This window comes from Diaporthe amygdali, assembly GCF_026229845.1.
Source record: "Diaporthe amygdali strain CAA958 chromosome Unknown NODE_31_length_594919_cov_65_084759, whole genome shotgun sequence".
Classification (NCBI taxonomy): domain Eukaryota; kingdom Fungi; phylum Ascomycota; class Sordariomycetes; order Diaporthales; family Diaporthaceae; genus Diaporthe; species Diaporthe amygdali.
This window is the reverse complement of record NW_026517051.1, coordinates 379,981-392,704: the sequence shown is the minus strand read 5'-3', so window position 1 is coordinate 392,704 and position 12,724 is coordinate 379,981. Positions and strand designations below refer to the sequence as shown.

The following is a 12,724-nucleotide window of genomic DNA, read 5'->3' as shown; positions in this document are numbered from 1 at the left end:
CGCCTTGTGTCAGCTTAGGAGTGAGCGCCGAATATCGTACTGATCAGCGTAGTTAAGTACAATATTGAGCAGAATTCGGAGAACGATGTGGTTGCCTTGAAGTGATCCACTGTTGTATTAATTTATCCAAGCCTTATAATACAGTTAACTAATCCAGTCCTCTCAGCTGTCACATTCAAGTATATATAGAGGCAGTCTTCCACTTGGACTGAGTCAAATCTTCACACCAAGATCGTTGCAATTTATTAAATCTTTGTAAACCACACAAGAAATCTTGTCAAGATGTACTCCCAAATTCTCTCCGTCGTTATACCATTCTTAGCTATTTCTGGAGCTAAGGCAGATGTGGTCATGACCCTCTACTCGGATGGCAATTGTGCCAACGAGATTGGTACAGCTAATGTCAATTCTGGCAGCTGCATGACATGGTTTTCACCTGGATGGTCCTCAGCGAAAATCACGGACGACTCGGGTTCGCCTGCCGGCACTTTGACGTTCTACACCAACAACAACTGCGCTGCAGGCCAATCTAGCCATGGCTATAGCGCAGCCAACTTTGATTGCTTGAAGGACTTCGGATTCGTTGCAAACGCTGCTGGTTTGGCCGGCTAGAAACAAGCTGTATCTATAAGTACGCACGAGATATGCACAGTACAACTCATGGGTGACGAGAGGGATGACTTATTTGTTAACACAGTTCAGTCATACGGGCTAGGTCATTCGCGCCGCGAGGCAGAATAAGCTATTAAGGCTAGAGGGAAATGTGTTATGAGCCAACAGACGACTAAGCTCTTGGAAGCCTGATGTCCAACACATCAAGCGGGAACATAGACTATCTCTTATGTCAGCAACCTAGAAGTTACGTTATGCAAGAAAGTGGCACATACATGAATTACCCCACGCCTCATCCAACGTCAGATGTGCTTCAATTGCGTCTCTTCCATTCCTCGTAACTACTGCTCGTAGCATTCTGGACACTTTGTGCAACGTTGCCCGGCGTTTTATCGATTTTCCCACAAGAGAGATCAGAATGGTGAAGCTTGATTTCAACCTCGAGCGGGACGTACCTAAGCTGACCGGCAAGATACTGCTGATTACTGGTGGTATGATCTCCGGATTTCTAATCGTCTCCTTCATCATAATACAGCTGGACCGCGACTCAAAGTTTCTCATCTACAGGTACGAATGGTCTCGGCGCAGCTGCGGCTAAGATGTTGGCGAGCCGTAACCCTACTAAAATTTACATCACCGGCCGTAACGAAGCCGCCGCTCAGAAGACCATTGCGCAAATCAAATCCACTGAGAATGGCAGTGGTGTGATTTTGGAGTGGCTTCGCTGCGACCATGCCAACCTTGTCTCTGTTAAAGAAGCTGCCGACAAGATTCTGTCACAGGAATCCCGCCTCGACGTGCTCATGGCGAATGCCGGCATCATGGCCCAGCCACCAGGTCTCGTAAGCTAGTCCTCAACTATTGTCTTGCTCCCATTCTGGTTTTGTCGCACGAGACTATATATACGACGATGTCATCATGGATGGACTTGAGTATCAGGCGAAATGGAGAATGGAGGCAGCTACCTGGACCCAAGATATGAGTTTTGTTGTGACGCGTAGAGCGCGACGCGCATCTGATCCTGAGCGCAAATTAGACGCTATCGCAGCATCAAAATCTTTGCGTCTGCCAAGTATTCTAAACTTTTCCTGGCTCTTTTACTAATCAAGATTCCGCACTGAAGACGGCCGACGGCTTTGAGCTGCATTTCGGCATCAACCACCTTGCTCACGCCCTTCTGATTCGAAAGCTCCTCTCGCTGCTTCAAAACACCGCCAAGCTCTACGGTGAGGCTCGCATTATTCCTGTTTCGAGCCTTGCTCTCGTCCTGGCTCCGCAAGGTGGCATCGTCTTCAGTGACCTCAAAACTACACAGGAATATTGGCTCATGGCGAAATGGCAGCGTTATGCCCAGAGCAAATTGGCAAATCTGATTTACGGGAAGGAGCTCGCCCGGCGATATCCTGAAATCCTTACCCTAATCGCTGATCCAGGGCCTAGCAACACTGGCCTAGTCACAAGCCTCGGGTGAGTGAACATTTTACCAAGTAGCTTCTTGGTTGAGGGTGGAATTTGATTTTATCGCATACCGAGAAATATTGATTCTTTCAGCCAAGTTACTAATATCAAGCCCCCAGGTTGTTGGACAAGCTGATTGTACACCTCGGGAATATTAACAGGTTCCTTGACGATGATCAAGGCCACTGGAATCAGGTCTGGGCTGTCGGTGTGCCCAAGGAGAAGGCTATTCCGGGGGAGTTCTATGAGCCCGTGGGTATACCAACTAAATCCTACACGTCATGGTGCTTGGATAAAGAATTAGCGGCAAAGCTTTGGGACTGGACGGAAGAAGAGCTCCGGCCGTGGCTAGTTTGATTCGAATCATCAGGGCCGAGTACCGAGAGCCGGGCTTTATACCAAGCATGCCTCGCATGATGAAGAAACGAGCCTTACGCTCTCAAAGGCTAACAATATCTATTATTGCTCAGCCGGGAATATTAAAGCCATCATTTATCTGGCAATCTGAATCGCAGGACGCAGATTCCACGCTCGCAAGATGTATTTGAATCATTGGGATTTGTGTAATGCTATAATTAATTTGCGAGCAACTCTTAGAACTCACATGTCTCTTGGTATACGCAGTCTGGACGGACGGAATAGGGAACATCATGGTCTGGAAGATGACTTTAAGGGTTGTGTTAGGAGGGACTGAATGGAGGGCTTGGGGACGGAACAGGGACAGTAGACGCTTGAGGGCTCAGGCTACGTCTGGCTTTGGCTTCTACACACGGAGTTGAGGATTGTGGATTTGCCTATTTGGCGCAAGGAAGGACCCACATCTCCTAGCTAAGAGGTAAAACCGACCCCGAGCTATTCATTTGTCTGTATCGCTCTGTCAATCGGCGAGCTCCCTGTTTGAAAGCCCTCTGACCAGAACCCTGCTTACCTGAGCCCTGCAACAACATCCCAGGGTTGCCCACCCCATCACCCGGACTTGCAATCACGCAACACGCCCAGGCGAATAATCTACACGAACCGTTTCCTCCAGTCTGATGAAGCCGCCTGTGCTCTCGTCATAACCCGGAATACTCCGGCATTGTGCAGCAGAAACTGATGTGTGGTTGCTACCCTTGTAACTCCCCAGGGGATACTCATGCAGGCGCTTGGCAGCCGAACCACCGGAGGTATGACCGCTGCTGACGAGACGGCTCAGCTGTGACCTTTTGTACACCTCCCGTACCAAGGGGCTCATCCCTGGCAAGCACGAGCAAATGAAATAAGCAGAGGGCTCAATCATGGTATATATCGTAGTCTTGACCCCAAGTAACCACAGGTCTGATTCCAGATTCGACTCATAAAATCCAACGAAACGGATCACAGAGGTGATTATACCCCTTCATAGAGAAATGTCAATCAGCCTATGACGATCCAGGTACGGGGGAGGAGGGAGGGGGGGGATTGAACTCTGCCTGTCTCGGGAAAGAGGGTGTGTCCTTGTCTGAATATAAGATCTAGTCACTTACAGACTTCCCGCCATGAATGTCAAGCAGATTCCGATCTTCCGGGTTCTGCTCATCTGCAAATGATAGAGGGTGGACAAAGGCAGAATTGCAACGGCCAGATCAGTCAGGATGTTGGGAATACTGACGTACTTATAGGCGGCCATCAGGTTTGCACAGTGGCCGCCTGGGATTGTCTTATCCCATTTGAAAGCAAACGGCTGGCAGGTCACCAAGGCGGCGATGATACCAACGGCAATCCAGTTTGCCAGAACCACCCCGATCACGATCCAGGTGATGATGCGGACCTTGCGCTCGACAAAGACTCTGAGATACAGGATCAAGATCGCCACCTTGGGAAAGGTCACACCGGCCATGTATATAAACTCGCCTGCTGTCTGGATCTTGAGAAATGGTACGATAACCGATGGATCATGGATCAACCAATAGGCCAGATGTCGGCCCGCGCCTGCGACTTTAACAAACACTTGAGAGCTGGAGTCAGCACCAATAAATCTGTGAGAAATTCACAAAGGACGGATATAACAGCCTCAGTAGACTCACAGATACCATTGATGCAAAGTCCCAGACAGAGAAGGTACGAAAAGGGATACAAAACCCGGAATTCCCAGTGGTTGTGCTCCGCACAGAACAGCCGAGAAATCAAGAACATGGCATATACTATCGTTATAACGACTATGACAGCGACACTGGCGTCAATGAGACTCTGGCTGTCGTCTTCTGCCAGATACTCCGGTAAGTAGGAGTCGAGTCCTCCTTTGGTGGACATTATGGCTTCCGTGACTTGTCCCACTATATTTAAAGACTTGTTCCACTCCTGTTTCAATGTGTAGCGGCTTAGGGTTGCGTCTTCAGTGTCTTGACTTTTGTTTCTTGTTCCAGACGTGGCTAGGTGAGATTTGGCATGGATGGAGAAGGGCTGTGAGGCTTTTATTATGGGTTGGCCACGCTGATGCAGTCTTCGGAGCCCCCTCCCCGGGATCCTATTAGCCCCCACACAGACGCTGGTTGCTTATTTTTACTTTAGCCAATTTGACAGAACAGGCATAGTCTTCTCCTCCGAGCGGCATGACAGCTGTCAAAAGCGCGAACCCCCTCACACACATTTCGCGTAACAGTGTGCTCTATTTTCAGGCTGACAAGCGCCTGGGGGCGAAGAGGGATTGCAGTCTCGGAACCGCTTTTGCACCCCAGCACCTTCTGGCCCAGCACTGGACTTCCAGTCGCGATCCACATGGCTTTCTCCGCATTGAGCAAACCGGTGAAGACCTCGGATTCAACTCAGCCTCGGAGCCTAGTGTGTGGTACCCAGGCCGCTTCCTGTGCTACGTCCCCAGGTTACACGCGCGCCAGAATGAGAAGCAATGTGGTTGGTCATCCTTCTATAGACGCATGCAACCCCATCTCGTTGATTTCAAGGTCGATAAAGTCCTTAGGAGAACACCCCTTAGGTTGGAGTGTAATGGCAGATTCCTTTGTTGAAGCACGTCTCAATCATGGATAACCTCCAAACTCAATGTTGCAATATGACCTCCACGGACAGTACGAATCGAACTGTGAGCGGCGGGTCAAATACTGCCGGACAGATTCAACGCTGTCAGCTCTCCACAATGCGTCACTCATACTATGAAGTTAATGACGGAGCTCTACCGCTTGTGACTTAGAGATTAGGCAAAGCTCGTTTAGCGCAGAGACTGTTCTACGACGTTTTCTGTCTAACCAAGAAGCGGTCCACAAGCCTTTGTGAATCAATTACCGACCTCAATCGTACCGGGATACTCAACAATTGATGGTTGGAAATTTGTCTCTAGGAATGTTCCTGCAATACAGCATAGTAAACATTGTCTCAGGCTCATTCTTTGCCGGCGGCTGAAGCCTAACCAGAAGGTGTAAATTGGGCGTGCAAGATGCTGTGCCCCCTAAACCCACAATCCTATATTTCCGTTGACTGGTCGCCGGTAGACAGGGTAATTGTTGGTAGGGCTTCGTTGTGTGTACGCACGGTATTCGCTAGCGATTTGGTTGGTGATTCTTGGTTGTTGGTCTATGGTGTTTCTAACTACGTGTGGCGTGCTGCGCAGAAGGTCTATTGGGCTACGCAGGCGCCGGGCCGTCGCCAGCTGGCAGGCAGCTGGCGGGCCAACCTACCTACGTATCGCCATCGCTACCAAATCCACAGTAACAGATAGTTGAAGTATGGATCTCGAGAGCGACTGGGTGAGGATCACATCGTTTCAGAGTTTTTGCGATGGCAATACGGAGGTAAATGGTGGTCGTGAGGCGTCCGGTCGAGCGGCTGGAGAACAGTGGCGATGGTGAGTTTGAACCAGAAATCAATGAGACAACGGAGGAAGAGCAGACGCTTGAGCAGACTCACAACAAATCATATATTAAGTACTTAACATTAAATCAGTAAATTGCTAACAGTATATCGACTATGATTTCTGTAAGAATCTTAAAAGGAATCAACTGTTTTGGAATAATTCACAATTACATAAATATCTTTACACTATGTAGATTTATTACAATGATATAAACCAGCGCTATCTACTTTCATTGGCTTTGGAAAAGCCTGACCATAGACCAGTTCCAACCCGCCTACCCTGAGCATTCGGAAAGGTGCTCCCCACAGGGACTTACCTTCAACAATCTCACCGTGTGTCCCAAGAAATCACTCCCTTAGAGATCACACAGCTACAGATTGCAAAGTTCTCCAACCGTTTACCAGCAACTCAGGGTGCTTCTGCATAGTTCTCATCGCCACAATTCCCCCTACGGCTGTAGCAGTAGCGGTCAACAGCAGCGTCGCTGGTGAGAGGGTAGCAGACTTCTTTTTCTTCAACCGCCTCTCCTCGTCGGCATACAAGACCGTGTGTGGGACGTCGGGGAGATCCCATCCTTGGAGCGCATCGCTGCCTTGGATCACCGTGGTGGCGTCGTTGGCCTGCATAGAGTTGGGAAGTGTCGGTACGAGGACCTTGTATAGGAACTTCTTGTACCAGCTGCCCCATCCCATCGTGTTCATGGCATCCTCAGATGACTCAACGGCAGATTTTACCTTCTCGACCCGCATTTCGGCCACCTTGGTAAATGCCTCATTCAACGGGGCCATGTCCCAGACTTGTGAACTCTTGAGCTTGTCGCCCAGGCTTTCTTGAAGGCAATTGATAAGTGTAGCTGCTGAAACTAAGCAGTTCATACCGCCATGGCCGGGGAGCGGGTTGAATTTGTGTGCGGAGCTGTGCCAGTGTAAGTGAATGAGACCATGAATTACTTCTTTGATCACACAGAGAGATAAGAGCCAAATGTAATAAGAGGAACCCCGGGGGCTGAAAATTGAGAACGATTGGAACTCACTCTCCAATAACCACGATGCGGCCGTAGTGCCACTTCTTCAACACAAAATGGGGTAAGGCTGTGATGCCGGAATTAATCGGGTGCCTCTGGTCGTATAGCTGATCGAAGTCTATGTGGAGTCCATTCTTCCTTGGCACTTTAGCGAGAAGCTCCTTGCCACGAGCAATTTCTCTCTCGTGGTCCTCTTTGGTGAACCGGGGTATGGTGTTGTAGGTGATCTTGCGGGATTCTTCGGGGAGCTTGAAAAACCAGAAGGAGCTACAATGACTCGAAGGTTAACCGGGGTACAGAGAAACACTTGACGGGCCCACTAAAAGTCGAGTAGCAAACTCACAAACAACGTCCATCTTTGCCAACCATCCATCCCGCGTTATATCCGTCACCTGCAACACTGCCAACTTGACCGCGGGGTAGTGAAGCGCCGTAATCGGACACACCAAAGCAGGTGGCCCAGTCACAGATAATCTCTGTCGATACGGATGAGCATACTGTATAGGTAAAGGAGTGACTGGTGATGAGGTGAACTCAGCCTCCTTTCACTGACCTTTCTTGTCCTCCTCAGGAACAGCACCCGCCACCTCGGCATTCCTCCACATCTCGTTACGGACTGTGGACCGCACGCCGTCGGCGCCAATGACCACCTGCGCCTCGAACACATCTCCAGTCGAAGTATATGCGATGGCTTTATCTTCTAAGGCATCAACACGAATAATCTTTTGGTTGACAAGAAGGCGCTCTTTCTCGCGTATATGCTTATGCAGGACACAGAGTAAATCGTAACGGTTGAAGTAACCGATTTCATAACCGTGCCGCTCTTTCAAGATTTCTGTCGTTTCAATGAGGTGCAATTTGCCCCTGGAATTGTTATTCCATTGTCAGTCCTTTTAATTCAACCAGAGAAGCAACACAGTCTAGATCTGTACTCACGTGTCTCCGTCTACACTTATGGCTTGAACAAGAGGTTGGTAGATGGCCTCAACGTCTTCGAGAATGCCCAGCTGGTGGAAGATGCGAAGCCCTTGAGGCTGGATAGCAATGCTGGCTCCCACATTGGGAGTACAGCTGTCGTAGGCTTCGAGGAGGAGATAATCGACGCCGAGTTGTTGCAACATCAGTGCAAGAGTCAGACCGGTGAGGCCGCTCCCGACGATAATGACCGTGGTCTTGCGCTTTTCTGTCGCCATGGTTCGAGCTCAAATGGTGCGTAGTTGCTAGAGAAGGTTGAGCGATGGGAGAGGACTATTGCAGTGTGCTGAGGTTAATTTAAGTGTGACGTGAAGAATTGTCTTAGAGACGATTGGATATTTGAGACGGCTGAAGAAGAAGACTATTGATTGAGGCAGTAAAGTCGCGATACAAAACGTGGCATATGGCACCATTAAATAGCTGCCTTTGCGTTCGCCCAGGATATGAAGATCTGAATTCCACGCCAAGATTTCACTGTTGCAGTGGAACGCCAACTCCCAACGTCCCCACCGAAAGTCACCCCGGCTGGCCAACCAGGCAAACTGCTACCTTGTGGGTTCAAATCTGCCAATAAAGAGGTGTATCATGGCATGCAACGTTTGGAATACATGTGAAAGTGTCGCAAAAGGGCCCGGCACAGATGTGGGTCTACTTCATACGACAGCTCGGCTCCCAACTGGACCCCGAAACCGACCGACAACCAGGCCATGCCCACGCAATTGCGATGTCTGTTTTCCCGCTGAACTCGATTTTGTTCAACAAGTCCAAGAGTGGGGCCAAGTTGTATTGTCCGCTGCATATATTATTCCTACCTTTGGTCATCCCATGATGCATGGCGCATGATTCTAGTCCTGCTCGGCAGTGGTTTTAAGCATATATCATTTTCAAATTTCCATTTAGTATTTTGAGACAGGAAGGCTTAATCGTTCAAGGCTTGAAGCTAAAATTGATCGCCTAGTCAAAAGGTAGAAACAGTCGCCGGGACCCACTCTTTTCACTCCGAATAGCCTCACCGACTAAGAGCAAAAGATCCCTGTACGCACTAAACCCAGATAACACACGACAATGGTTAACAAATTGAAGACAGGTTTTCGTTGAATCTGGTGCATGTTACTCCCTGATATAAGGAGGACTTCTGATGAGCGCATTCGCATCAGCCATTGCCATCACTCTCATGTTGGATTACACCCGAAACTCTAGATGCCGCTCAGTACATACATGACAATGGATCTGTAGCTTATTGAGTTCCACTGGCATCTTTTTCACGAATCTGGTCGAAGAGTTTCGTGACGTCAACGTATTCGACACCTTGAAGTCCGATCCTCAGATATCCTGGCTCATGCAACTTAGTTTCGCGCTGCGCAAGTTCCTCGACGTCCCAGTTGGACCAAATGAATCGACCATGCAAGAAAGATGCAGCTGGAGTAGATGCCCAAACGCAAACTGAAGCAGGAAGACTGGCTGTTTCAATTCGGTCAGCATCCTTTGGGGATAATAGATAGGTAGTTTGGAAAGTCTTCACCGTCAGAGAAATGCTCTCCACTTACCTTCGTCCCATCGGACCATCTTGATAAGCTCTGGAGGAGCCTTGCCAGTGGAAGACGTGTTCGGTATGAGACCGGGATGAAGATTGATGATTCGACACTGCTCAACAGGTATCTCTTGGGCAAGGTGCTGGAAAAAGGAAGAAGAGGCGACCTTGCTGGCGGAGTAGGCGGCTTGGAGCCGTGCCGGGTTGCTGTGTGCTAAACAGCTCGTGAGGTTGATAAGTGTTTTCTGTCTATTGACGGAATTCGGTGAATCGAGGAACCTCGCCGTCATAAGGACATTGCCGAAGACGTTGGTATTGAACATGGCTCGGAACTGAGGCCATGCTTTCAGCAATGGATTGACTGGCCCACCAGACGTGTCAGCGGCATTGAGTATGAGAACATCAATGAGGATGCCCTCATTGGAGAAAGACTCCCACAGCTGGTCGATGCTGGCTTCTTCGCTGATGCTGAACACTCGAGTGAGAATTTCACTGGATTTGGCTTCCTTTGTTAGATCTGTAGCCGCTTTATTCACTGTTTTCGAATTGCGACCAGAGATGATGATACGAGACGCGTCGGCTTGGGCGAACTTATTAGCGATTTCATAGCCAACGCCCGAGGCGCTCCCAGTGATGAGAACAGTTTTCCCCGCCTGACTGTTAGAGGGATTCTCGGCTGATATTGCGGGATAAGGCGCGTGGTGAAAAGTCTTGGTCGTAGAAGCCATTTTTGTGCATGGACGAGGACGTTTAATCTGTGTGGGACGAATCGAGGATGATGCACTTCGATGCGTATACTGAATTCAGCGTTTTATACTTCTCAATAGATGCAATGGATGTCTCTGCTTCTACCATGCCTTCCATGATCCGGTTCTACTGGATTGCGCCCGCCCATTTCGATATCTTCTTCAATTGGCTTGCGACAGCACGTGGATCATGCTCTGGGTGGAGAGCGAGAGCGAGATTTTGAGTCTGGCTGACGAGATTTCAAAATGGATGAGCTGCATATGGGAACCAATCTAGACCAATAAGATACGATGGCTGAGCCCCGATTGTTGGATGATTATCAATCAAGGCCAATGGGATAAGATGACGAAGCGCCAATCTGCATGAATAACGTAAGCCACATTTTGGCTGATAACTATGAGTTGGTTCTTCGTTTTGCATCGTTGAATATACAACCTCAACTCACCATGGACGCTTTCTGTAAAATTGTCCAGCCGAAGAAGAAACGGCCGATGACGGAAGCTCGACGGCAACAAAGTAGAGCGGCACAGAAAAGATACCGTAAGCCATGGGGCATGTTAGAGTCGAATGAAATACTGAGATGATCTACAGGTGAGAAGCAGAAACGCCGGTTGGCAGAGCTGTCGAGTCTTGCGTCTGCAAGTCAAACCAATGGACCAAGCCATCCAATACCGATGTCGTCGGACCTTCTCGAGGCCGCCTGGCTACCCAATTCGAGTGGAGCGCTCGATTTGATGGAAGAACAGATTCTAGTGAACATTCCAGGTGGAGCTGCTCACTCAGCAGAATCGAACGGGGTAGAGTCCGCATCCGCCATTCAAGATATAAGGGTGGATCCAAACTGGACTATGAACATCCCTTTGAGCGGATCCGACATATTCCAGCTCAATGATACATGCTTATCTAGTGAAAGTATGCTGGAGGGGAGAAGAGGCGGGGATGGTCAAACAATAATAGAGAGCGCATATCCTCCTCTGAGTGAACAGGTTGCAGATACCCAGGAAATCCTGGAATCCATGCAATCTTCCAGTTTAGAGAGGCCTTCAGCAACCATCCAATCCTCGTCTTCATTTTCTATTGATGCTTTGCCGGCTCCATCGATCCCAAGAGATACATACATTCGAGTGCATCGTTATTCGCTTCTCAACTCTTTCATGGAGAATGCGACGACGCTGGGGTATACGCGTGATTGGGTGACAACCTACGGCTGTCACCTGGAATCCCTTTGGTGTCCCACATTACCACAACCGCAACCGCAAGTGGGGATACGAGTCAATTGGAAAGAGAACATTCCGGCGATGACGAAGGTAGCACCGGATCTTGCTCCGACTACAACTCAGTTGCAATACCCTCATCTTCTGTACATTGATATCTTCCCATTTCCGGAGTTCCGCGAGAAGATGCTAGCTCTTCGAGCAATGCGGCCTAAAGTATTTGAAGAAAAAGATTTCATCCGAGACATCGACACAGGCGAAGCGATTTGTTGCTGGGGACCAACACCATGGGAGAAGAGGTCATGGGAGGCACAACCATGGTTCTTGCGAAAGTGGTGGATGTTGACGGGAGGAGAGCAGGGAGAAATGGGATCCCTGAGCCGGTGGTGGAGGCGTTTCCGGGGAGAAGAGATTTGAGAAGCGGACGATGAGTGAATGATGAGCATGCTCTTGCTCTCGGAGACCAGTCTGGCCGCATGTCATTTATCGAATTCCGCTTTGCAACAAAACGTGCCGAGTGATGGTCAACATCGTTGTAACGGCCCGCGGACCAAGTGCTCAGCATGATTTGACGGCTCAAGACGAAGGAATAGGTGACATGCCGCCCACGGCAGACGACATGACCATCGAACAACAATGAAAGATCCATTGGGATATTTGAGCAACTATTGCCACTGAAGAAATCAGTTGCTCATGTCTTTCTTCTTTTCACAGCAATAATGTGGTGCAGTTGAGTCACCCTTGTATATTTCCAGGCCATTCGCAACCGTCTTCCTTTCCTGTCTCAGTGACTCCTACCGTCTAGACGTTGAGCATCATAGGAGGGTTTCGGTGGTAGAAGCATGAAGGCTTGTGAGCGCTCCAATGAGCCTTCTGGCAGTCCTGTATGCCTTTTGTTAGAAATGTGTCGTGTTCATCAGGGAGGCTCAGGCCCGCAGAGTGACAACCTACATGGTCGCAGTACGAAGCCACCTTGCATCTGGAGCAGACGGAAAGCTTCTTACCTATGTCGGCCTGGATCTTGCCACACTTGTAGCAGCTAGGCGCTGGTGATGTCAGTGAATCATGCGCATGCTCCATCTTCGAAAATAAGACTGTCATGTACTTGACTGACCTCATCTATTGAAAGGTACGTGGCGTGCCTGGCTTATAGTGCTCCAAAGCCGCGAGGAACTGGACTTTTCCAGGATCGCGAAAGCCATCATCGTTGAGAGGGGATGCATACCCCGGGCTGGAATGTATCTGCGGAACAATCTCGCGCAGGTGCTGCATGTTGTCGTCGCTGATCTTAGCTCCGCTTTGCATTAACATGGCGGCGAGGCGGACGGTGTACATTT

The 12,724-nt window shown here is 49.3% G+C and overlaps 7 protein-coding genes across 7 annotated transcripts; 3 read left to right on the top strand and 4 right to left on the bottom strand.

The window, feature by feature from the left end:
- Positions 1-282: 282 nt before the first annotated feature.
- J7T55_000372 (uncharacterized protein) lies at positions 283-612 on the top strand (the record flags this gene model as incomplete). Its single annotated transcript, XM_053132484.1, has 1 exon — positions 283-612. The coding sequence occupies one exon, from the start codon at positions 283-285 to the stop codon at positions 610-612; it is 330 nt and encodes a 109-aa protein (XP_052989610.1).
- A 418-nt stretch (positions 613-1,030) lies between these two features.
- J7T55_000371 (uncharacterized protein) lies at positions 1,031-2,427 on the top strand (the record flags this gene model as incomplete). The annotated part of the gene is made up of 4 exons (XM_053132483.1): positions 1,031-1,103; positions 1,180-1,454; positions 1,736-2,079; positions 2,232-2,427. 4 exons carry the CDS (start codon positions 1,031-1,033, stop codon positions 2,425-2,427), a joined length of 888 nt encoding a protein of 295 aa, XP_052989609.1.
- A 625-nt stretch (positions 2,428-3,052) lies between these two features.
- J7T55_000370 (uncharacterized protein) lies at positions 3,053-4,341 on the bottom strand (the record flags this gene model as incomplete). The annotated part of the gene is made up of 3 exons (XM_053132482.1): positions 3,053-3,446; positions 3,576-4,026; positions 4,116-4,341. The coding sequence occupies 3 exons, from the start codon at positions 4,339-4,341 to the stop codon at positions 3,053-3,055; spliced, it is 1,071 nt and encodes a 356-aa protein (XP_052989608.1).
- A 1,917-nt stretch (positions 4,342-6,258) lies between these two features.
- Positions 6,259-8,113, bottom strand: J7T55_000369 (NAD(P)/FAD-dependent oxidoreductase family protein; the record flags this gene model as incomplete). The annotated part of the gene is made up of 5 exons (XM_053132481.1): positions 6,259-6,811; positions 6,930-7,187; positions 7,264-7,417; positions 7,474-7,784; positions 7,857-8,113. 5 exons carry the CDS (start codon positions 8,111-8,113, stop codon positions 6,259-6,261), a joined length of 1,533 nt encoding a protein of 510 aa, XP_052989607.1.
- Positions 8,114-9,132: 1,019 nt separating this feature from the next.
- On the bottom strand, positions 9,133-10,154 carry J7T55_000368 (short-chain dehydrogenase/reductase; the record flags this gene model as incomplete). Its single annotated transcript, XM_053132480.1, has 2 exons — positions 9,133-9,356; positions 9,443-10,154. The coding sequence occupies 2 exons, from the start codon at positions 10,152-10,154 to the stop codon at positions 9,133-9,135; spliced, it is 936 nt and encodes a 311-aa protein (XP_052989606.1).
- Positions 10,155-10,619: 465 nt separating this feature from the next.
- J7T55_000367 (uncharacterized protein) lies at positions 10,620-11,804 on the top strand (the record flags this gene model as incomplete). Its single annotated transcript, XM_053132479.1, has 2 exons — positions 10,620-10,713; positions 10,765-11,804. 2 exons carry the CDS (start codon positions 10,620-10,622, stop codon positions 11,802-11,804), a joined length of 1,134 nt encoding a protein of 377 aa, XP_052989605.1.
- A 384-nt stretch (positions 11,805-12,188) lies between these two features.
- Positions 12,189-12,722, bottom strand: J7T55_000366 (mynd zinc finger; the record flags this gene model as incomplete). Its single annotated transcript, XM_053132478.1, has 3 exons — positions 12,189-12,269; positions 12,339-12,433; positions 12,521-12,722. 3 exons carry the CDS (start codon positions 12,720-12,722, stop codon positions 12,189-12,191), a joined length of 378 nt encoding a protein of 125 aa, XP_052989604.1.
- Positions 12,723-12,724: the final 2 nt, after the last annotated feature.